Source organism: Phaseolus vulgaris, chromosome 8 (genome assembly GCF_051622355.1).
Source record: "Phaseolus vulgaris cultivar YP4 chromosome 8, ASM5162235v1, whole genome shotgun sequence".
Taxonomy (NCBI): domain Eukaryota; kingdom Viridiplantae; phylum Streptophyta; class Magnoliopsida; order Fabales; family Fabaceae; genus Phaseolus; species Phaseolus vulgaris.
This window is the reverse complement of record NC_143505.1, coordinates 58,268,209-58,292,122: the sequence shown is the minus strand read 5'-3', so window position 1 is coordinate 58,292,122 and position 23,914 is coordinate 58,268,209. Positions and strand designations below refer to the sequence as shown.

Below are 23,914 nucleotides of genomic sequence, written 5' to 3'. Positions count from 1 at the left end.
TCATGCATGTGGGTTAGTCCGCGAGTCTACATAGCGGTTTGCATGAGATTTTTTTTTAAAAATATTTTTTTAAATATAAATTTTGAGTATTTTTTTTTGTTTATTAAGTTAATTTTTTTAATTAGATAAATTAAATAAATGATCTCACAATATTATTATCACAATACATGCGTAATAAGATATGGGTAAAAACAATTATAATGATGTTTTGATTTTTAATGAAATTTGAATTTCAATCGTACTAATAAATTGGCTAATAAAATATTTCATTAAATATATACAATTTTTTAAGGTAATACATGTAGACACATTAATATTCTAATAAAAAATAATATAAAATAATATATAATAATAAAAATATTTTTTTTATTGGCAAGAAAAGAATATATAAATGAAAGGTATTTAAGAGATACATCAACCCTTGAGAACAAACACCTTACTAAAATAAACCTCTAATCATGAGGAAACCTGCTCTTCCCTAACTTACCTCATTTCTTTTGAACTCACCCAAAAGTTTTTGCCCTCACACCTTTAACTACTTTTGTTTTTAATAGATCTCGTACACACCAATGGTTCAGACACTAAAGTTAAAGAATATATGTTATAAGCTGGAAATATTGAATTTGTCCTGCGAGTTTGAATCGGCTCTTAACTTTAATCTTTTTAGTTTAGAGCTTTCTTTTTTTAGCCATTAGTTGATTGTGTGTAGAATATTTATACTCTTTATAACTTTGTTTTTTGTTACGGTTCTCATTAATAATAATGCCCAATTTTCTTTCATATCGTTTCTTTTGTTTCTTGCTTTCATATATGTATACACAAAGTTAAATCATACTTTATATGCATATATATCTCTATTCTTAATGAAGTGTTAGGTATGAATGCGACTTTCACATCCCTTGCTGCTATAACTCTCTAAATGAGATTACCAACAAAACAAAACAAAAATATAAAAATATATTCATGATCCAAGTACATGAAACAAGATTTAGGGATGGTTATACAATATCGCAACAATAAAACCAAATTCAAACTCGCTTTTATGAATTTGATATTTGTACGGCTAAAACAATGAATATTAAAAGAAAATTGTTCAAAAATATTAGTGTTCGATTTTGATCGAATCAAATATTGTAGACGTTAGATCAATCAAATTCGATTTATGATTAATCTTACACATGATAGTCATGCACTCCATGTTATAATCAAAATGGGTTAATCACGCAAATAATTCACCAACAACTTTAGACTTTTAGGTTAAAAGCAATATAATTTAAATTTTGAATGACCAAAAGTTAAGTAACTTTTGTTTTGCAAGAATGAGTATTGAATTTGAACTATTTTAAAAGGTAGACAAATTGTTTTTCACATTTTTTTCTGGACTTTTATTATGATTGACCCAAAATGTTGGACCTAATGGCTGAGAAAGAGAGACTAATATGAACCATAGATTAGAGGAGACCAAGTTATAGAAGCAAGTAGGACTTGTATGTGTTACTTTCTTTTCGAGGGTCAAATTCTAGGTATTAAATTTGAATTGTTGGTTGAAATTGCCAAATAGGGAGTTGCCAGAAATCTCTTCGCTATTTGATTTATTTGTGCTGAAATTTTGTCTTAGGTGTCATGGTGATTAATGTTTGAATCTGAAATTGTTAATTGTTGTTCCATATTTGAATCTTACCAATATATGATGCTGTTTTTTTGTAATTTACTAAAAAGGAAAATTTTAAATTGAGTTTTCTGGGGTGCAAGAAATCAAATCCCAATTAAATTTTCTTTGTTTTTTAATGTAATTCGAAGACTACTAAAAAAAAAATTTCAGATTTTATAATCCAAAAGCTAATTATGAATTTAAAAAATGACTTTCTGTGATATGTAATCTAGAATATTACACAAGAATATTTTTGAAAATACGAAAATTTATGGACGTGAGAGAAGAACATAGGGAAGAAATAGTCTTAGGTTAGGTTGAATATTGGAAAAAAATTCTATAGCAGACTGTTTTTTTTTCTGTGGGTCGTGCAGTCTTGGAAAGTCTTCTTTCATAATGCCTAAAAAAAAAAAAAAATGATTGTTGCTTTCTGAACCCAATCAATTCTAACCTGCACCTATTATTGATGTGAAATGACAAAAATATCCTATTTAATTTTTAAATAGAAGTGGAGTGCGGAGCAAAAATATATTCCATATGGATTTTTGAAACTTTCTTAGATTTGGGTTTCTGGAACACCTATCCGAATAAGGTTTTCTGAAATAGTCTTTTTAAAATATGTTTCTGGATTTTATTTTCTAAAATAGATTATTTGTATTTTGAATTATGTTTTGCATAATAATATTTTTGAAATATGTTTTTAGAATTTATTTTTCAAAATATATTATTTGTGTTTCAGATTTGCCTTTTGAAAATGAGATTTTGGTTTTCCAATTTCTAGAATCTCATTCTTGAATGTAAAATAACCAATTCCGTATTAGCATTTCCATAATAACGTATTTTTCAATTCTAAAATGCGGAAAGGCAATTATGGAATATCAAAAATTGATAGGTGCATGTTAGAATTGACTGGGTGCAGAAAGCAAAAGCCGAAAAGTATAGATTAGTGAACCGAACTGTAGTAACCTATACAAGTTGGGCTTTAAAACAGGGCTTCTTCTTCCTGCACCCCCACGTTTTTCTTCCTACACCCCAACAATTTTAAATATCCCAAAATTAACCTTGACCTATAATTTGAAAAGGGGCACCGTGTTGGACTTCCATTGTTGCTATTCATCTTCATAATTGAATATCAACTACTGTGGAGGGTTTTTGTAATTTTTCGGAACAAGGTGGAGGAGTATGCAACGTTGACGAAGTGTTGTTTGGGTTGTAGAGGTAAGAGTTAAGTTTCTTTTAGGAACATAGTGGTTGTAGAGATTTCGGGGTTACCGGATATCGGGATCCAGTAATGTATTTTGGATTCATGAATCCAAAATTAATTAAATTGTGTTTTCTGGATGAGGGGGTGTTTCAGAAGTTAAAATATCATAAATTGTTGTTTTCTAGATGCAGAAATCCGGAACACTCCCGGATGTAGAAATCCAAGATTTTACCAGAAGCATAAATTTGGAATTTTATCATATTTTGTGATCCGAAATTCTACCGGATTCTATAATCTGGAATGTGAGAAGCACTTATGGAAACAAAAATCCATACAAAAAATGGATGTCTAAATCCAAAAACAAAAAAAAATATACTTATCTTTGTCAAGAACACTCTAAATGACCAAGAAGAAAAACGTGGGGATACAGAAAGAAACTACCTTAAAATAGTATTACATTTAGCCCAAAATATCAATTGAATAAACTTTGAAAACATAATTTATTTATTAAAGACGTGACAAAATAATAATAATAATAACAATAATAACTCAAATATAGAACACTAAATTCATAATTCATCACAGTAGGTCCCATTGCAATTCCTCCAAACCAGAGACAAGATAAATACGCTCTTGACATCTTAGAAGACATAGGAGTGCTTGGAGCCAAACCTGTTGTCACTTCCATGCATAAGAGAAGTGATAAAATGTTTGATCAAGATAGCATAATTCATGAGGCATCAACCTATCGGAGAATCATAAGAAGTCTTTTGTATTTGTTGAATACTCAACCTGATATATGTTTTTGCAGTCCAATTTCTAAAGCAGTTTGTTCAGAAACCCACTACTTTTCATCACCATATATTCCTTCTTAAAACTTTTAGTATGCATTTAAAAGTCTTTAGTGATTCTGATTGGGCTTCATCCTCCATGACTTGACAATCCACAACTGGTTTTTCTTATGTTTGGAAGAATCATTGATTTCATGGAAAACCAAGAAACAATTCACACTTGTTAGGTCTTTCTCAGAAGCTAAGTATCATGCTTTGGCTTCAACATCTTTCGAGATACATTGAATCACATACTTATTTTCTGATCTTCACATGATCACCTCCAACATTGTCAATCTATAATGTGACAATCATGTTATAATGTGACAGTCAATCAACTAGACATATAACTTTGAATAATTTCATGAACACATCAAACATATCGACATTGACTGTCATGTTGTTTGAGAAAGATTTTAATAGTGTCTCTTTCATCACCTTCCTATACTCTTGAACAACCGGCGAATGTTTTCAGGGTATTTCTTCCTACATCCTACATTTTTCTTCATACACCACTACATTCTTTGAAATACTAGAATTGGATGATTCCGAAATAGGACTTTTGTAAATAAAAGGTGTTTCCGAAATAGGGGTGTGTGTTTTTGGAATAGGAATTCTAATCATTTCAGAATATTCTTTTCGAAACAAATTTTTTTAAATTCGGAATTCATAAAATGTGTTCCAGAAAGTATGTTTTGGAAATATTCTGGAAAGAGTAATCTGGAAGTCATTTTTAAAGGGGTAAAATGGACTTTTTCGAAAATGATGGGGGTGCAGGAAGCCATTTGTCGGGGTGTTGGGAGAAACACCGATGTTTTCATCCAAAGCCCGGAATGTGAAGCTTTCAGCAAACTTATACCCAAACTTAAAATCCTTTGTATTATTGCTCCAATTTAAGGAGGGTTTTAAGTGGACTGTTTCTTCCTGCACCTCCATACCTTCTTCTTTTACCTCCATAAATTTTTGAATTTCCAAAAATGCCCCTCGATAATATTCTAGATTACGTAATTCGGAAGCCATTTTTCAAATTTGTAATTAGCTTCCGGATTACATAATCTGGAAGCTTTTTTTCAGATGCATGATTGTTTTCTGGATTGCATAATCTGAAAGTCTTTTTTCAAATGAGTTTTCAGATTACATAATCTGAAAACTACTCTATGGGGGTGACACAAGAAGGATAAAAATATATTTTCATGTTGTGTATGGAGGTGCCAGAAGAAGATATGGAGGTGCAGGAAGAAACAGTCTTTTAAGTGTTATGATCATGAGCCTTTTGGGCCAGCCTTTTTTGTTATTTGTACAGGCCCATTTTCTCTTTTTCTTTCTATGTATTTATTTTCTTTGTATGAATGCAGAATATGACTTTTGCAAACACTAATACAATAAATTAAAATAAAAATTATCAGTCTCTTTTCTACAAAGCATTATTTTCCTTCCTCATATCTTCTCTATCATGAAACTTAATAGTAATTGTTAAATTCTTACTTATAGGACGATACGTGGCTTAGGATAAAAATGTTTTCAATAATATTGCTAAAGTTTTTTTTTTTTTCAATTTAAAAAAACGTGACTAAATTATGGGAGCTGGCCGAGAAGTGTAGGTCACCCCTCCCGTTTTCGACGTGCCGCGTAGAAGCAAAACAATGAGACAAACCCTCATGTAGAGATTAAAATGATTTTTTTTTAAATTTAAAAATAAAAACATGATCAAATCTTTTTTGTTATTAGATAAATTTGGACCATGGAGTTGACTTTGACTGGTTGCCCAGATTCTGACCGTCGATGACACATCATCAACGCTTCCCACAGTTCCTCCACCACACTTATAGTTTCCACTTGAAATGACAAATATGCCCCTGAGAAGCAATTAAACTTTGTAAAGGCGCCAACCCTTTATAACGGAATCAGTTGTTGAGTTAAAGCTCTCTTCTCTGGTTTTCACTGAGCTCTGTTCCTCGCACGAAATCACGATGCGAGAGTGTTCGTGATCGAAGCCGAAACCACTTTCTCATATTCATCATAATCTACAATGTCTTTCGCTCTCATCGAAGCCTGCAAGAAGCGAAAACGGTGGCCAAAATTTTTCAGGTTTAACTCGTTCGGTGACCCTGGTATTCCAATTGTACCTTTGGGTACTTTCCGCGATAACGTTCGGGTTTTCCTTCAAGAAGCTGGAGAACCCGAAGATTATAGCGTCTCCGGGAACCCCCTTTGGTGTACCCTTCTCATCCATGATAAGTCCAACGTAATGGCTCCGCTTTACACCGTCGAAGAGCACGTCTGCCACTCTTCTCATCCCTTCTGCGATCATTGCCGCTGCGTAGGTTCGTTTCCGATTTCAATTTCTTGGGTTTCCTCTGCTTTCTGTTTCTTGAAATGGGGCTGGCTCAAGTTTGGGTTTTTGAGCTCTTTTCTGAAATGCTATGATTGCGTTCTGTTCCTGAAAAGGGTTCCATTTTTTACTGTTTTGTGATTTGTTCTTGTCGTGATTGAGTTATCTATTTCGGTTTTGATATTGGTGATCGTGACGGTTGTTTCCAATTTTGGAATTTTCCATCGTAGGGTAGACTTAGCTCATGACCATTGAGAGGGATAGTTTAGTGATTTAGTTGGTTTCAGAAAATGTTCACTTTAATTTTAATTTGCATTTTGAATTACTAAATTTTACTTTTTAATTTTAATATTTTGTGAAGGAAAAAAAAACCTTTTCATTGATTTCTGATTATTGGTTGGTACACAGACTTTTGAAAACAGAGAAAAGTGAAAAAAAATGACATTTTTGTCATTAGAAATGAGAAACATTTTTTCACGACTAGTTTTCCGTAAATGATAATTCATTTATTATGAATACTGTTGGTTGGAGGTTTGACGATTTCTGATTGGGTTTTAGAACTGAAATTGGCTGCTACTGATGCTGATACTAATACCCTGTTTGGTTAATAATTGATAGGTTGGAGTGGCCATTTTGTATCAAAGAGAAGGTATCATTTTATAATCCCGATGGACAGTGGGTGGCATAAGCCCTTAGATGAAGAATCTATAGAAAATCAGAGGCATCTGTTGCATGGGGTGATTCATTGCAATGGTTATGGCCATTTGCTCTGTGTAAATGGCATTGAAGGAGGCTCCAAGGTTCTTAGTGGCAGAGAGATTATGGATCTATGGGATAGAGTATGCACCAACCTCCGAGTAAGGTAAATAAAATCCCAACTCAACGTTCATCTTCATTCTCGTTGTGTTAAATTAATTTACTGAGCATTCAAGGGTCGATTTTTATTATGATACTTGCTTTTGTATGGCAGGAAAGTTGCAGTTGAAGATGTTTCGTGTAAGAGGTCTATGGACCTTCGCTTACTTCATGGAGTCGCCTATGGACACTCCTGGTTTGGCAGGTGGGGTTATAGATTTTGCCGTGGAAGCTTTGGAGTGACGGAACCAGACTACAATGAAGCAATGACAACGCTTGGCTCTTTGGAGCTAGACATGATTGCAAAAGATTTGAATAAGACAAAGTTCAACAAAGAAATCAAACAGATGATTCGGTGCTATAGAGATATGAGTGAGACTCATATTATATCACTCAGGGATCTTCTAAGGTTTATGCTCACTGTAAAGTCTTCTCGTGCTCCTGCACCTAAGATAACAGTCACCTTTTCTGCCGCTGCTGTTGCTGCTGATTCTACCTGTTCAGCATTAATCTCAAGAAATTCAACCAAACACACACTTCCAACCAGATCAAATTCTATAAAGGAGAAATCTGTAAGGTATAAGAAGTTCAGCAATGCAGTGACTAGCATGGATAGTAGGTGGCCGACAAGGAGGCTAGAGTTTGCCGCTCAAGTGATTGTGGACGCACTGAAAGAGAACAAGGCTGTGAAACCAGGCACAGGTGGGATGGCAAGGCAAGATGTGAGAGATGCTGCTAGGCTTCACATTGGTGACACAGGTTTACTTGATTATGTACTTAAATCACTCAACAATGTCATTGTTGGAAACTATGTTGTTCGTCGCATGGTGAATCCATCATCTCGAATTCTAGAGTACACTATTCACGATCTTGGCAAGGGGTACAAAGCCCCTGAACAGGAGTCTGAGGGGATGGCTTATGTAGATCAACAAGTAGTTGAGTCATCTTGGGTGCCTGGTAACGATGTTTACTGCGATGTACTGTTTTTGTACAAGAATGTGCTATTGGGCTATCCTGATTCAGAAACAGTGGACTTGGCCATTCAGACAATTCTAGACAGCAGATACTTTGTAAAGGAGTGGGCAGAGAGGGATGAAGTAGAGGAGCAGTTATTGACATTCATTTGCCGCTTGCAACCAAATTTTGTAGACAAAAAATATGAGTTGAAAGGTCTACCATGTGGTGAGGTTGTGGTGGTTCCACTGCATGCAACGGTTGGAGACTTGAAGAGGGCTTCTGAGGCTGCTCTTAGGGACACTTACTGCATTGCAGAAAGGCTTATAGTGACTGACATTAAACAACTTATGGGAGTGAGTGATGAGGAAGTGCTGTTTGGACTAATCCAGTCTGGTGTAGAACTTTGTGTGAGGGGAATTGCCATTGATTTGTGCACCAATTTGAAGTATCAGGGTGGATCTGACAACTGGAAGGTGAGATGTGAGTGTGGAGCTCAAGATGATGATGGGGAGAGAATGGTGGCTTGTGACATTTGTGAAGTGTGGCAGCATACTCGCTGCTGTGGAATAGATGATTCTGAGACAGTGCCACCACTTTTTGTCTGCACTGGTTGCTGTGATTCACTAGTACCCTCCAGGACCGAATCATCCTTTTGTGCGGATTCTCCCGATTCTTTTCTCATTTCAGCAGACCCTTCTCTTTTGCTAGAATATGAGTATGGATGCTAAATGCCTCATTAAATACTGTTGTAACATCTCTTGCTTAGAATTACTTCTTATATTTTGGCCTTATTTTTTTTTTCTCACCTCTTTTCGTTAATGAGCTATGTTAACGTCCCATGTGAGACATTCGTTTAATCTAGGTGATCTCAAAGAATAGTTCCCTTTGTTTTTTTATTCCTTGGTGATTTTATACTTTCAAGTGAAAGAAAAACAAAGCGAAAGTGGAAGAAATAATAAGGAAAACTATTGTTGAATCATTGGTGGCTTAGAATTTGAAAATACTTATCTCTCTTCTCATTTCATTTGTTCAAATATCTTCGTCTTACTTTTTTTTCACACGTCTTTTTGTTAATGAGGTGTTTTTGTAAGAAAGAACAAGAGAAAAAAGGCCAAAAAGTATTATTGAAAAAAAATATTGTATATTACAACCAAACTTAGAAGATTATGTATATACTGAAGATATGAAAGAGAAACTATAACTAAATGACAATAACTAATGTGTTGTTAGTTTTAATGTCTCTTGAAATAACTTTTTGTTTTTTCCCTTTGCGATTTGATACTTTCAATAAGGAAAAACAGTAAGTGGAAGGAGTGGTACTCTAGTTTAGCGGTTAAAGTTTATTTCAACCTTTTTTGTAGTGAAATTTGGCATGCTATTGAACTTATTGTATAGTCAATAACACGTGGCCACTCATTATAAGCCTTAAGCCTTTAAATTATAAAACAAGAAAAAATTCTCGTGTTTTCACCTTGAGATGCGTAATAATGATTGTTATGATGACTTATCTTCAAATTACACAAGGTGTATCAAGAGGATTTTTTTTTTATAAAGAAATCTTACACACACAAAAAGACATAATTGTAGGAAGAACTATAGTCTAGAAAGGAAAACATGTTTATGCCCATATAGACTTCGTATAGCTAATAAATAGATTTCATATGTATTGGCTATTGAAAGAATTTTGATCACCTTCATAAAATTATGATCACTAAAATTATTTTGATTCAACAAAAGTTTTTTATCATCCAAAAAATCATTTTAAAGTAAAAGAAAATTTTCAAATACACATAATTTTAGAGAAAAAAATCAACCTTTCTCGAGTCTTCTTTGCTTTAACACAATTCTCACTACACAACAAAAATATACCTAATCGTCCTCTTATATTTTTGCGACCAAATGCTTCTTATATTCTCTACATGAACTAATTTTTTCAAATTGTGGTACTCTTCATCATCTAAACAATTCATATTATATTTCTTTAAAATGAAAGAGTAATTTAACCATCTTATCAAATAGAACTACTTTCTTGTTATATGCGCAATGTTCGTGTCTTAAATGCTAAAAGATTTCTTTCTATAATTTCAATCACAAAATCCTCTTTTCTCGTAAGAAAATAAAGATCAACAATAAAACATGATAATATTATATGATAATATTAAGTTCAATCCACAAAATACCAATATCCATAATAGTTAAGAATCGAAACACAATATATGACTAATAAGTTCAATGTCTTGGTCAATAAACTCCAAGATGTTATTTATTATAATGTTTCATATCCAGATTAAGGACATGTGACATACTTGAGACTCTCAGAAGAAGGGAGCTCTATGGGGTATTCCCTTTCTTCTCCTCTTTTGTGGATTTTGAGGTTCAAAAGTTTCCTCTGGCTTTTCCTGTGAAGGGGGAAGACGAGGAGTCTGGATGGAAATGAAAGGAGGACTTGATTCATCTGGGTTACTTAAAACAGCTCTAACCTGCAAGTTTAAATGTAAACCAGTAAAAAACTAAAATTATAAAGTTCACTTTAATCAATATGTCACTATGAAGAACAATTAATGGTTGTGATTGCCAAATTATCATGATCACCTTGCAAGAAATGGAGCAATAACGAAATAAATCAGGTTCAGTCAATTTCCTTTTGCAAGTATTGCATGATGCCTCATTATTTGCTGTTGAACCAGAATGAGGTAGAGGATTCAGTGAAATAACCAGTCGCTTGTTGCATTTGTAAGGCTACAACCAGAAAGGAACCAAATCCACTTGTAGGTTAGAATTCTTTTAAGGATATACAATTTATGAATCCACTATTTAAATTTTATAGGCATGCGAAATTGTAGTAAATTGTTGAGATAGAGAAAAAGGAGAAATATAATGTCATTTAGAAGTTAGTTGATGATAGGCTAGGTAATCGTGAAGAATGCAATAAATTGTACAAATTATTCAATGTGATTTAAACACATATTTTAGCATGTGTTTAAATTTAGCATGAATAAGAACATATCATATCATACCTGAATTTGTGAGCTGTCAATATACTTTTCCATAGTTGCAAGAGAGACAACATCCTTGTAAACATGTCTATAGATTTTGAGTATTTTGTGATGACGATGAGGACCTGAAGCTACACAATATTGGCAAACTGACAAATTGCAGTTTATACAATACTTATTTAACTCATTCCTACGGAATGGATGAGTTGTGCAGTTGCCAAAGAAAGTTTTCCTCAGAAAAGACTCAAGCCACCTTGGTTTATTGATTATGCGTTCTCCCACTACTTCATCCTACAAAGTAAATCATGTCAAATAAGTTTCTACTACAAAAGGAAACTAATGTTCATTTCATCGTTATTTATCTTTTCATCCTTTTGTTAATGTTCATTATGTTTTAATGCATATAAATGAGTTCAACTTCTCTTTGTAGTTTTTGAATTTCCTTTCATGGCCATGACAACAAATATAATACATTACTATCAAAATATTCACCAATTCAGCTTTTCGATAATTATTATTGATAAAATTAATAAATACTTTACATCAATATTATGGTGATAAAAAAATTACTGGCCAACAAAAAAAGTATACTAATGTTAATATTTCGAGTCATATATTAAATGCAAGCCAAAGTTTATGGTATAGTTTTCTAAGTAGAACCAGATATGAACTACAAATAAAGAATTAAGTATGCTAAAGAGAATAGTTAAGAAAGAAAATTGTTGGTGCAACAACAGAATAACATGATGAAAAACTTAAAAACTTTCAAACTCTAAATATATACAAAAGCTAAGCATGTGCAACAAATGTTCCATGTAAATCCAAAAAGAAATGAGTAAATGAGTGTAAAGAAATCTATAAGTTAAGATCAGGCTCCATTTAATCAATATGTTCTAAATGTGAATCAATATGTTTTAAATATGAGTTGTTTGTTGAGAGATGATTGCATCAGCTAAATGTGAGTTGTTTGTTGAGAGATGCAACTTCAAGATAAATCTTATTTGTATGCCTTTGAAGGGTATGGATATGATCTTAGAGATGTATTAATTATTTGTCAATTACATTTTTTATAGATTTTGATAAAAATCAATTGATATCTCCTAGTCTTTAAATGGAGAGTATAGTTTCAACTCACCATTTTTTCTAAGATGTATAGATGGTGCAAAGTACTTTATGATGTTAGCTCAAATGGTGGTAAATGATGATAGTTTAATGAGAATATTCATGTTATGCATGAATTTATAGATGTGTTTCCAAATGAGATTCTTGAGTTATCACCTTTGATAGAGATATATATATATCTTGTTGATCTAGTTTCGAGTATTTGGCCAATGTCATGACTTCATACATGATGACTCCAATATATATAGTTGGCAAAATTGAAGAAACATGTTAAAGATTTGTTGTAGAAATAATTCTTTAGACTAAGTGTTTCTCAATTGGGTGTTCCATTGTTGTTTTTAAAGAAAAAAAATGGATAATCAAGATTGTGTATTGATTGTAGATAATTGAATAAGTCGAGATTAAATATTTATTGCCCAAGATTGATGATTTGTTGGATTCATTACATGGAGAGTGGTATTCTTCAAGATTGATTTGAGGTATAATCATTGTATGTAATTATGCCTTTCGGGGTGATTAATACTCCAACTATATCCATATATTACATGAATAAGATTTTCATATCATATATAGATCCATTTGTAGTGGTGTTTATTGATGACATAATGATCTATTCTCTTATACATGAGAAATGTGAAAAACACTTGAGGACAATATTGTACGTCAAATTGTCTGAGTGTGAACTTTAGAGAAGTGTACTTTTTGGGACATGTTCTCTCAACTGGGGGGATTTTTGTTAATCCTTTTAAAATTTTAGTTTTTTTATAGTAGGAATGTTCCAAGAAAATTTTAGAGATTAGGAGTTTTGTGGAGTTAGTTAGTCACTAGAAGGTTCATATATGAGTTTTCCAGTGTTAATTATTCCTTACCTAAGTAAACCTTTTGAGGTTTATTGTGATGCATCATATATGAATTTGGGTTGTGTGTTGATACTGGAAAAAGAAAGTTGTTTCCTATGTTTGTCAACAAGTAAAGGTGCATGAGAAGAATTATCCTATCCATGATCTCAAGTTAGCAACAATGGTGTTTGCTCTAAAATCCTAGAGGAAATATTTGTATGATGTTAGGTTTGATGTATTCAATAATCATAAAAGCATGAAAAAATTGTTTGATAAAAAAGAGTTGAACATGAGAAAGAGAAGATGGGTGGAGATCTTGAAAGACTATAACTTTTAGTTTAATTACCATCCAAGAAAGATAATATGATGTTGATGCACTGAGTCATAACACAATAACACAGTGCATGTATCTGACATGATGATGATCAAAGAGTTAAAGTTGTTGGAAGCTTCCAGGGGTATTAGTTGAGATGTAATAATAAGATATGATTATATTAGTCACACCATCCAAGTTATGACTAATGATTTTCTTGGCATAATTTAAAAAAAAAAAGTATTAGAGAATTGTTAAGTACCGATGAAACTAAGGGTTTCTTAGTTGCTGATGATGAGTTAAAGAGGATGATTGGTGATGAGGGTTATAAAAGTATGTTAAGTTTTCATCCTAGTATGACTAAAATGTATCAAAACTTCAAGAAAAACAAAATTTTGTTACGAAGGCAAATGTAGCTAGATATATAATTGTGTTTGACTTGTAAGAAGTCAAAGGTTGAATGTTAGAGACCAAACAACATGTTACAAAAATTAGATATACCTATGTGGAAATGAAATATTATTTCCATGAACTTTATTACCCATTTACATGGGTGGTGCATGAACATGATGTCACATGGATCATTGTTGATAGATTAACAAAGAATGCTCACTTTTTTTATCAGTAAACTTAAGTATTTATGTTCATAGATAAGCATTATTGTACATCAGAAAGATAATTAGATTACATGGAATATCTGTAAGTATAATATTTAAATAAATCATGGATTTACTTCTAAGTTTTGGTAGACATTAATTGAAGCGATGAAAACTAATGAAACTTAATTTAACTTATCATCATTCTTAAATAGATGAACACTCATGAATGACTATTTAATATATGGATGATTATATATAAATGACTTGTTTACTCATAAATGACTATTTAATATATGGATGATTATATATAAATGACTTGTTTGCTAGATAATGTAGATAGTTGAGTCTGAGTGGCCTAACAAATTGAAAATACTAATCCAACCACCAAATTTTATCACATTAAACCTATCAATTTTAATCTACTTTGTCAGCCTTACTTTCTTGTAAGTTTTGCTAAATATAAACCTTTTAAATTTTGCTAAATATAAACCTATTTATGTTAAAAAGGAAATATACTTTTTAATCTCTTCTAATACTAAAAGTAGAAGTGATTTTTTTTTATAATTCTTAATCCATAATAATAATAATAACAATAATAATAAATATAGAAGAGTATTGATGATAGGGATATTTTTTAAAAACTAAAAGTTTATAACATCCACTAAATTAATTATTTTTTATAATTCGATTGAAGTATATAGTTGAATGTTATAAATATGAACAATGCACGGTTTGATTCATCATATATTTAATATACATAAATCAATTTGACAAATCATATGCTGAATAAAAATATGTTAAATATAATTAATATATTATAATTAATTAATAAAATATTTAATAAGTTGTGAAATTTAATTAATATAAAATTTAATATAGAGATCTATAAAATTTCAATGTATTATATATAAGTATACTTTTATAATAATTATTTTTGTTTAATAATATATTTTAATACAGACACATATTCATATTAAATTTATATTTTTTATTGAAAATCACATTATATTTATTGAATTTAATAGCTATATTATATTAATAAACTAAATTAAATTAAATATTTTATAAAGTAAATACATTAGTTGATATCATATAAAAAGTCTATATATTTAGAAATTAGTTTATCTAAATAGCATATTTATTAATTGCATAAATATAAAGTAGTGTATATTTATTAACATATGGATTTTGGTCTAGTCCCTCCATTTTTTTATTTTTTTATTTTTTTTAATAATAATTTTTTTCATGTGATGACAAATGATTGTTGTTACTTGAGGTATTAGAGATATCAAGTAGCATAGTGATGCCTAACATAAAAGTTTTTTTTAAAAAAAATATAAAAATAGTGTATGGATTAACATTACAAATAAATTTTAAATTTTATAATATCATCTACGATAAATGATAATTAATTTTCTTTGTCTTTTACTGTAATTTTCTTAAAAGTCATATTTATTATCATGTTTAATTTATTGACTGTATAACAATTCACAGGGAATGTTTATAGAAATTAAACTCTCATTATATATTTAAATATGTTAAGACACTAAATTTTGTAAAAATTACTTTGTGTTTATTGAAAGTCTATATATTTAGAAATTCATTTATCTAAATAATACATTTAATAATTGCATTAAATAAAACAAAGGATTTACCTTACAAAGAAATTTTTACAATATCATCTACAATAAATTTTTACGATAATTAATTTTCTGTCTTTTACAATAGATTTTTTAAAAGTCATATTTACTATAATTTTTAATTTATTGACTGTATAAAAATTCAATGTTTATAGAAATTAATCTCTCTTTGTATATTTATATATGTTAAGACATTAAATTTTGAAAAAATTACTTTGTGTTTATTAAATATATTTAATCTGTGTATAGGTTGATATGATATATTAATAAAAGAAAAAATTAATAATATTATTAATGTTAATAAATACAACAACTAATACTTTGTAAGAAGAATTATATTTTTAAGTATGTCTTGTAAGTTGGCTTTTTAAATAACAATAAAAGTAATCACTATTTCAATATTTGTGTTTGTGTTAATGATTACCTTTTACTAAATAATTCATTTTTAACATAGAAATTATTTTAAAAGTAATATATTTAATAAACATACACAGTAATGTTTTTAATATATATATATATATATATATATATATATATATATATATATTAAAGTATTAACCAATTAGTTTTTTTTAAAATCTTATTCAAGTTTAATTTTCAACAGAGCAATCTAATCTTAATAAAATAAAAGCTTAATCGAATATTTCTTCCTTTTTATGCTTGAAGAGTGTGATCATTTCAATGAAACAAGATGTGATCAAAGTTTTAAAAAACACATACTTTTTTCTACTTTGATGTTGATTTTTGTGTGAAAATAAATCCAAGAAATCAAATGTTAATTCTTCTGTCATTTTCATGATTCTTCTGCAGCTAAATAATAATCCAATTGCATTTAATAATAGACAAAAGGAGAGGTATATCATTCTCCTCTTTTTGTAGTTTTTCAAATTGTGTTCTATAAATTCTCAATCAAAGGAATGGAAAATAAATCTGGTAAAAGAGCATGCCCTTATCAAAAGAACATTTTTTTCCCACACAATTTTTGTGTGTGAAAGGGGATATATATATATAAATAAAATATAAAAAATTAGTAGAACAAAGAGATTAAAGCACTAAAATTAATTTAATTGAAGATGTAGAAAATATAGAGAAAAAGTTTTGTGGGCACATACCTTGTCAAATTTTCTGGAGGAAGAAGCATTCATGAGGTTCTTTCTTTTCTTGCAGAATAGCATGGTTATGAAATTGGATTAATATTTGAGAATGAAAAGATGTTTAAGGAGGAATTGCATAATCACTCAATTGAGAGAGAAAGAGTAAAGAGAGAAAGGATTACGTAGGAATTTGTAGTGTTGAAGAACACTGAGTAAATGAATAAGACAAACTAAGAGAACGCGGATTCGGCATGAAACGGAAGCGTTTCTGCTCAAATTGTTCAAAAATCGATGAGACCCAAACATGGTCTCTAGCCGTTTCACATTAATTTGTGGCCCTATTATACCCCAATCACTATTCTGCCTTTAGAAAAACATTAATTATTTTTTTTAAACTCAGAAGAGGCCATTTTAATAATGAAAATATTTATTATTGATATTCAGAATTTATTATACTAAGATAAATGGTTAATGGTTACATTATTTTAAAAATAAATATTTAGGACTTTTGATCATTTTTTCAACAAATTCAAAGTTCAGCCTTATCTTATAACGGGAATAATGCTTTGTTAAAAAATTATTAGTTTAATAAGTTACTTTAAGTTATATATAATTATGTAATTTTAGTTACTTATATTTTAATTATGCTGATTAGTTTTTAAGTTTAAGATGAATGTAAGGACTAAAAAATAGTTTTGTAGTAAAAATGATATATTTTAAATGATATCTGAATATTTTATTATTAGAATATAAAAAATATATAAATATAAAAAAAAAATAGTTGTTTAAGTTTCATTTTAAAAGTCTCTAAACTTTTTTTTTTCTTTCCTTTACTTTTTTTCTAACTTTCTGAACATGTCATCAGAATAATGATTGGAGTACATCATTGAATTTTTGACCGTGAATACTACAGACTATATTATCAGAGTTTTAGATCAAGTAAGTTCATTTTTGTTCCTTCTTCCTTTGAGTTAGTTCTAAAATTGTTAGATTATCTTTGGTAGATTTTGCATGTAGTGTTTTTAGTTTCAGGATTAGTCTTTATTAGCTCGTAGTCTAAGTGATATAGTTAGATTTTTTATCATGACTTTGTAGTATATGTTAAGTTACTAGAATTGGGATTCTTAGCGAGCACATGTTCAAATTAAGATAATGAGAGCTGATTTTATTTTTAATATAACTCTAAGTCAAAGATCTTGCTGTGAGAATATCGTGATCATCAATAACAAAATTAACGTAAATGATGTTAATTTGATCTAATTAATAAATTACAAACATTCATAAAAAAAAATAACATTCCTAAAGTATAAGATGTATCATCTAAATAAAAAAACTAAAGAATCTTTAAAATATCTGATAAATCATCATTACTATTAAAAAATATTTAAAAATGTGATTATACTGGTAGAGGACTAAAAAATACATTTAAATTTAAGAGGAGCAATGATATCAAACTTTTTAGAAGCCTTATTAATATTTTAGAGTATTTTACTTCTAACACATATAATATTGGGAGCCAACTTTAAATACCTTGAATTCCTATATAGTATGTACGTGATAAATAAAATTATTTTAGATTAGAGTGAGTTAGAGTATTTTTATGTTTTATATATTAAAATTGATAAAATTAAAATAAATCATTTCATAAATATTTTAAAATGTGTATAAAATTTATAAAATTTAAAATAGTATTATTATTAGTATTTCAGTTCAATGAGATTTCTAATTTGAATGTTTATACTTACTACAAGAAATAATGATGGTAGAGTTTCGAAAAGAGTGACATAAAGAGTAAAAAAGAGACACTAGATAGGGCTAGTATGAGTTTAGCGTCCAATATAAATGAAAGTTAATCTTTTGGTGGCTATACATTATAAACGACATTCAATTAGACACAAATTTACAAGATAGTATTGACTAAGCCTACATAAAGAAAAATATATTATTTAACTATAACATAGGTTTTGAGACACTAAAATGGATATAAAAGTAAATAATTATTAAGAAGTAGACTTTAAGTCTAACTCAACTTCATAAAACCGACTTATAAGGTGAGATTTGCACTCACGTATATACTATGAAATGTCTTAATCTCTAGATATGAGATCTCCAACGCCCCTCTTTTGCCGAGTTTACCAACTCGTGTGTGACACTATATATTATGGATGATTGGATAACGGTCCGATAGTGGGTGACATTAATTATTTTTTTAAATTCAGAAGAGACCATTTTAATCATGAAAATATTTATTATTGAGATTCATAATTTATTATACAAAGATAAATGGTTAATGGTTACATTATTTTAAAAATAAATATTTAGGACTTTTGATCATTTTTTCAACAAATTCAAAGTTCAACCTTATCTTATAAAGGTAACGGAAATAATGCTTTTTAAAAAAATTATTAGTTTAATAAGTTACTTTAAGTTATATATAATTATGTAATTTTCGTTACTTATATTTTAATTATTTGATTAGTTTTTAAGTTTAAGAGGAATGTAAGAACAAAAAATAGTTTTATAGTAGAAGTGATATATTTTAAATAATAGCTTAATATTTTATTATTAAAGTAGTAAGATTATATAAATAGAAAAAAAAATAGTTGTTCAAGTTTTATTTTAAAAGTCTCTAAATTTCTTCTTTTTTTCAACTTTTTGAACCTCTGTGTCATCAGAATAATGATCAAAGTTCGTCATTGAATTTTTGACAGTGAATACTACAAGACTGTACATCTGGTCAGAGTTTTAGACCAATTAAGTTTATTTTTGTTCATTCTTCCTTTAAGTCAGTTCTAAAATTGTTAGATTATATTTGATATAGGTTTTACATGTGGTGTTTTTAGTTTCAGGATTAGTCTATGTTAGCTTGTAGTCTAAGTGATATAGTTATATTTTTTTATCATGACTTTGTAGTGTAGGCTAAGTTATCCTTGAACTTTTATAAAATTAGGGCTCTTAGTGAACACATGCTCAAACTCAGGTAATGAAAGCTAGTTTTATTTTTAATATAACTCTAAGTCCGAAGATCTGGATTTGAGAATTTTGTGATCACCAATTTCAAAATTTACGTAAATAATATTAATTTAATCTAATTAATAAATTACAAACTTTTATACGCAAAAACAAATAACACTCATAAACTATAATAAACTATAAGATGTATCATCTAAATAAAAACCTAAAGAATCTTTAAAATATTTGATCAACCATCATTACTATTAAAAATTATTTAAAAATGTGATTATACTGGTAGAGGACTAAAAAATACATTTAAATTTAAGAGGAACATAATGATATCAAACTTTTTAGAAGCCTTATTAATATTTTTGAGTATTTTACCTCTAACACGTATAATATTGGTAGCCAACTTTTACCTTGATTTCCTATGTAGTATGTACGTGATCAATAAAATTATTTTAGATTAGAGTGAGTTAGAGTATTTATGTTTTATATATTAAAATTGATAAAAGTAAAATAAATCATTTCATAAATGTTTTAAAATGTGAATAAATTTTATAAAATTTAAAATATTATTATTATTTCAGTTTAATGAGATTTCTAATTTGAATCTTTATTCTCACTACAAGAAATAATGATGATAGAGTTCTCAAAAGAGCGACGCAAAAAGTAAAAGAGAGACGCTACATGGAGCTAGTGTTAGCTTAACATCCCAATATAAATGAAAACTAATCTTTTGGTGACTATGCATTAGAAACGATCTTCAATGGGACACAAATTTACAATAAATCTACATAAAGAAAAATATATTATTTAACTATAACATGTTTGGGAGACACTAAAATGGATATAAAATTAAATAATTATTAAGAAGTAGACTTTAAGCCTAACTCAACCTCATAAAATCGACTTATAAAGTGAGATTTGCACTCATTTATATACTTTGAAATGTCTTAATCTCTAGATGTGGGATCTCCAACACCCCCTTCATGTTGAGGCTGCCAACTCGTGCGTGAGACTATATTATGGGTGGTCCGATAACAATTCGATAGCGGATGACCTGATAAGCCCAACAAACAATCGTTGGAATAAGCTCAAAATGACTCTAATACTATATTAAGAAGTTGACTTTAAGCCTAACTCAACCTCATAAAACCGCTTTATAAAGTGAGGTTTGCACCCACTTATATACTATGAAATGTCCTAATATCTAGTCGATGTGGAATTTTCAACAATAATTAAACTCAGCGTCACTGTTAGGGGATATTACGTGAGAAAACAAATGTGTAAATTGTCGCCATTGGGGACACTACCTGGAAAATAAATGAGTAAGATACACTTAAGGAGAGCGAAATGAACACGAAGAAAATGTAGAAATTTTGGGATTATGAGTTTGAAGGTGTGAGATAGAAATGAGAAATTGAAAGTGTGAGAAAATTAAAATGTGAGACAAAAATATTTTAATATTTTTTTTCTCATTAAATAACTTAGTGTGGGCTAAGGTGACAATAAATGTCAACGTCACCTTAGTGTCACCTAGACCTATGCTAAATGTAATAAAATATTACATCCACTTTGTGTCTCCATTCTCAACACATTATCATCCTGCAACTTATTTTTTTGATTGCATATATTTTGTATCATCATTCTAGACGCTAACTTATTATTATTATTTTAATAATTTTTAACTTGTATCCACTTTGAGTATCCATTCTATACTCAATATTATTCTGCCACTTAATTTTTTTCATTGCATCTATTTTATGTCCACATTCTAAACGTTAACTTATTATTATTATTTTAATAATTTTTAGTGTGGGTTAAAGGTCTCCATTGTGGACACAATTTTAACATTTACTTTTTTTATCCAACTTAAGTAGACTCTACCTATGCTAGTGACTTTTATTTTGTAACTCCCGCTTTTTGTTAGCAGCTAAAATGAATTTTTCCTGTAGTAACTGTTATTTTATTTCTTTTAGTAAATAAATTTTTCTTATAGTAACTGTTATGTTAAATATTTGGAAAGATGGTTTATTATCTATAATGATTTTATATGGTTGCCTTTAATAGAAAATATCCATGGTGTTAAATAAAATATATTATGGTTGTTATTAGAAAACCAACTGGTATATATGTCAACATATTGATTGAGGCAAATTTTTTATTATAATAAGTGGGATTCAACTAATATTTATTTCGTAGAATGTAATCAAGGTTTCGTACTCATGTTAATCCTTCGAGAAGTAAAGAGAAAATGAGTTGTGATGTGGATATAAATTGAATTAGAGAAAACGTAAATATATTGAAGTATATATTAAAGTGTCATTAATTCAAATTTTACAACATTCAAGTACTGATAGCATATAAATGATTGGAATTGGCTATTCTATATGTAAAATAGTTTTTTATAAAATAGTTTTTTTTAAAGATTTTTAGTTTTTTGAAATTCATTATTATTTAGATTGGAAATTACTATAACTATTTTTAATATATTAAATAAATGAAACTTCAAATTGAATCAATTACACATACAAAAAGATTCATTTCATGCAACAATCGCCTAGATGGTTAAACTTTGAATCAGAAACGAAAATCAATAGGGATGAAAAATATATTTAATTTTTTTTATTGTTTTAAGAAGAAAAATTAAATTATATTCATCTAATTTTTTTCCTATACAGTTTAATATTTGTTAATTTGATTATGTTTTTTTAAAATTAACCATTAAATTGAAATTTTCTTTTACATTACTTATTTATAAAAACCTATATTAATATAAAATTACTTAATATCTTGTTTATATAAATTAAAATCCACTTAATATATATTTTTTAAAATATGAATGATTTAATCACTTTGTCCTTTAATTTTGAAAAAATTTAACATAACTAATAATAATAATAATATATAATTATAATTTAATGGTTAGATTGATAAATTTATCTTTGTGTCTTTATGTAAATTTTATATTGGCATCTATTTTTTTAATATTTATTTTAAAATTTAACTTATTTCTTTATTTATTTTTTCAGTTTTCTTTTGACCAAATAAAAAAACGCATTATTATTTATATTTTTTTCTCTTTATCTTTTTTCTCAAATAAAATATACCATTAAAATTTAAATTACCTTGTCATGCAAGAATAAAGAGAGTGATATGATAACAAAAATAAATAAATTTAATCGTCAAACTCATATTTTGTGAGGGGAGATTAAAATTTCATTAAATTGTAAGTATTTATAAATTTGAGTATTTTAATTATTATTATTATTTATATATTTTTAATTGAATTTGAATAAAATTGTTTGTTATATTAAGTGTTTAAAACAGTATCTATTTTTATTTAAGTATATTTTTATTTGATATTTGTATCAATGGAATAATATAATCATTATTTTTTTCAAGTAATCTATTAATTCATTTTAGTTCATTTCTTCCATCTTCGAGTTTTGGATAATTTATCAATCAATTTATTCTTGAATATTTAATGGAAGGAATTTTTTTTTAAAAATATCCTAATAAAAAATATCCAAATTTTAATAGAAATTAAAAAAAATATTTATTTGTATGTGGATACAAATACTCATTAATTTTTTAATATTACAAACTTCTATCATAAAAATATATGGTATGCTGTTTTAAATAATAATAAAAAGTAATGTAATGTATAAAAGATGTGGTGTACTTCTTTTCGAATAATAAAGGCTTATTATAGAGAGAGAAAAAAAACATAAAATATTTGAAAGTTTACTTAGCATTATTTGAATGTCTCCAAGTTCATGTTATCATCCATTAATAAATATTTGCAATTTGCAATGCACACCTTTTATCATCACAACTATATATTCTTGTGGATTGAAAGAGACTTCACACGAACTTGTGAAATTTTCAAACTTCACACGAAATCATGATTTAAATTTTGAAATTTCTCCATGCTTAACAGGGGAAAGAATAATTTTAATATATGTTAAAAATATAAGAAATATCTGAAGATGTTATCTTATAATATTTTAAAACATATCAGACGATGTTGTAGATTTATTTTTCTTTTATATTTTGACTCATTTTCTTATTTATTTTGGGTTTTTTTATTATAATTGAAATATTTGACTAGAATCATATTTATTAAAATATAATTCATAGCCATACATTCATTGTATTGGCTTATATAATCTGTTGTGTGGTAAAAATACACACTATTTCTAGAAACTCTTTAAAAATCTGGTGTGCAGTGCATAGAAGTTTCGAGAAATTATCCCAATTTTTATAATTAAATTTATAAAAAATAAAATAAGGAGAGAATAATTATACATAAACTTCATATCTGAGTGTAATAGTTATAGCAATGCAATTATGTATGTGAAAAAATCTTCTCTTCCTTTCATCTAGTTATGTCAATGTTTTTCTTTCCTTGCTTTTTCCTAAATTATCTGATAAAAATGATATTATTGACTGCACATTTTAAGGTGACTGTTGACCAAGAGGGAGCGTGTGATTATTGAAACAACTTTTGGCAACAAAGTT

At 28.5% G+C, this 23,914-nt stretch overlaps 2 protein-coding genes across 2 annotated transcripts; one reads left to right on the top strand and one right to left on the bottom strand.

The window, feature by feature from the left end:
• The first annotated feature begins 5,632 nt into the window (after positions 1 to 5,632).
• MMD1 (RING/FYVE/PHD zinc finger superfamily protein) lies at positions 5,633 to 8,657 on the top strand. The gene is made up of 3 exons (XM_068631430.2): positions 5,633 to 6,009; positions 6,636 to 6,879; positions 6,988 to 8,657. Exons 1-3 carry the CDS (start codon positions 5,715 to 5,717, stop codon positions 8,555 to 8,557), a joined length of 2,109 nt encoding a protein of 702 aa, XP_068487531.1. The 5' UTR covers positions 5,633 to 5,714; the 3' UTR covers positions 8,558 to 8,657.
• Positions 8,658 to 10,058: 1,401 nt separating this feature from the next.
• Positions 10,059 to 16,513, bottom strand: LOC137825410 (protein RGF1 INDUCIBLE TRANSCRIPTION FACTOR 1). Its single transcript, XM_068631080.2, has 4 exons — positions 16,451 to 16,513; positions 10,847 to 11,116; positions 10,422 to 10,568; positions 10,059 to 10,309 (listed from the first exon to the last, which is right to left on the bottom strand). The coding sequence occupies exons 1-4, from the start codon at positions 16,511 to 16,513 to the stop codon at positions 10,145 to 10,147; spliced, it is 645 nt and encodes a 214-aa protein (XP_068487181.1). The 3' UTR covers positions 10,059 to 10,144.
• Between the last annotated feature and the right edge of the window lie 7,401 nt (positions 16,514 to 23,914).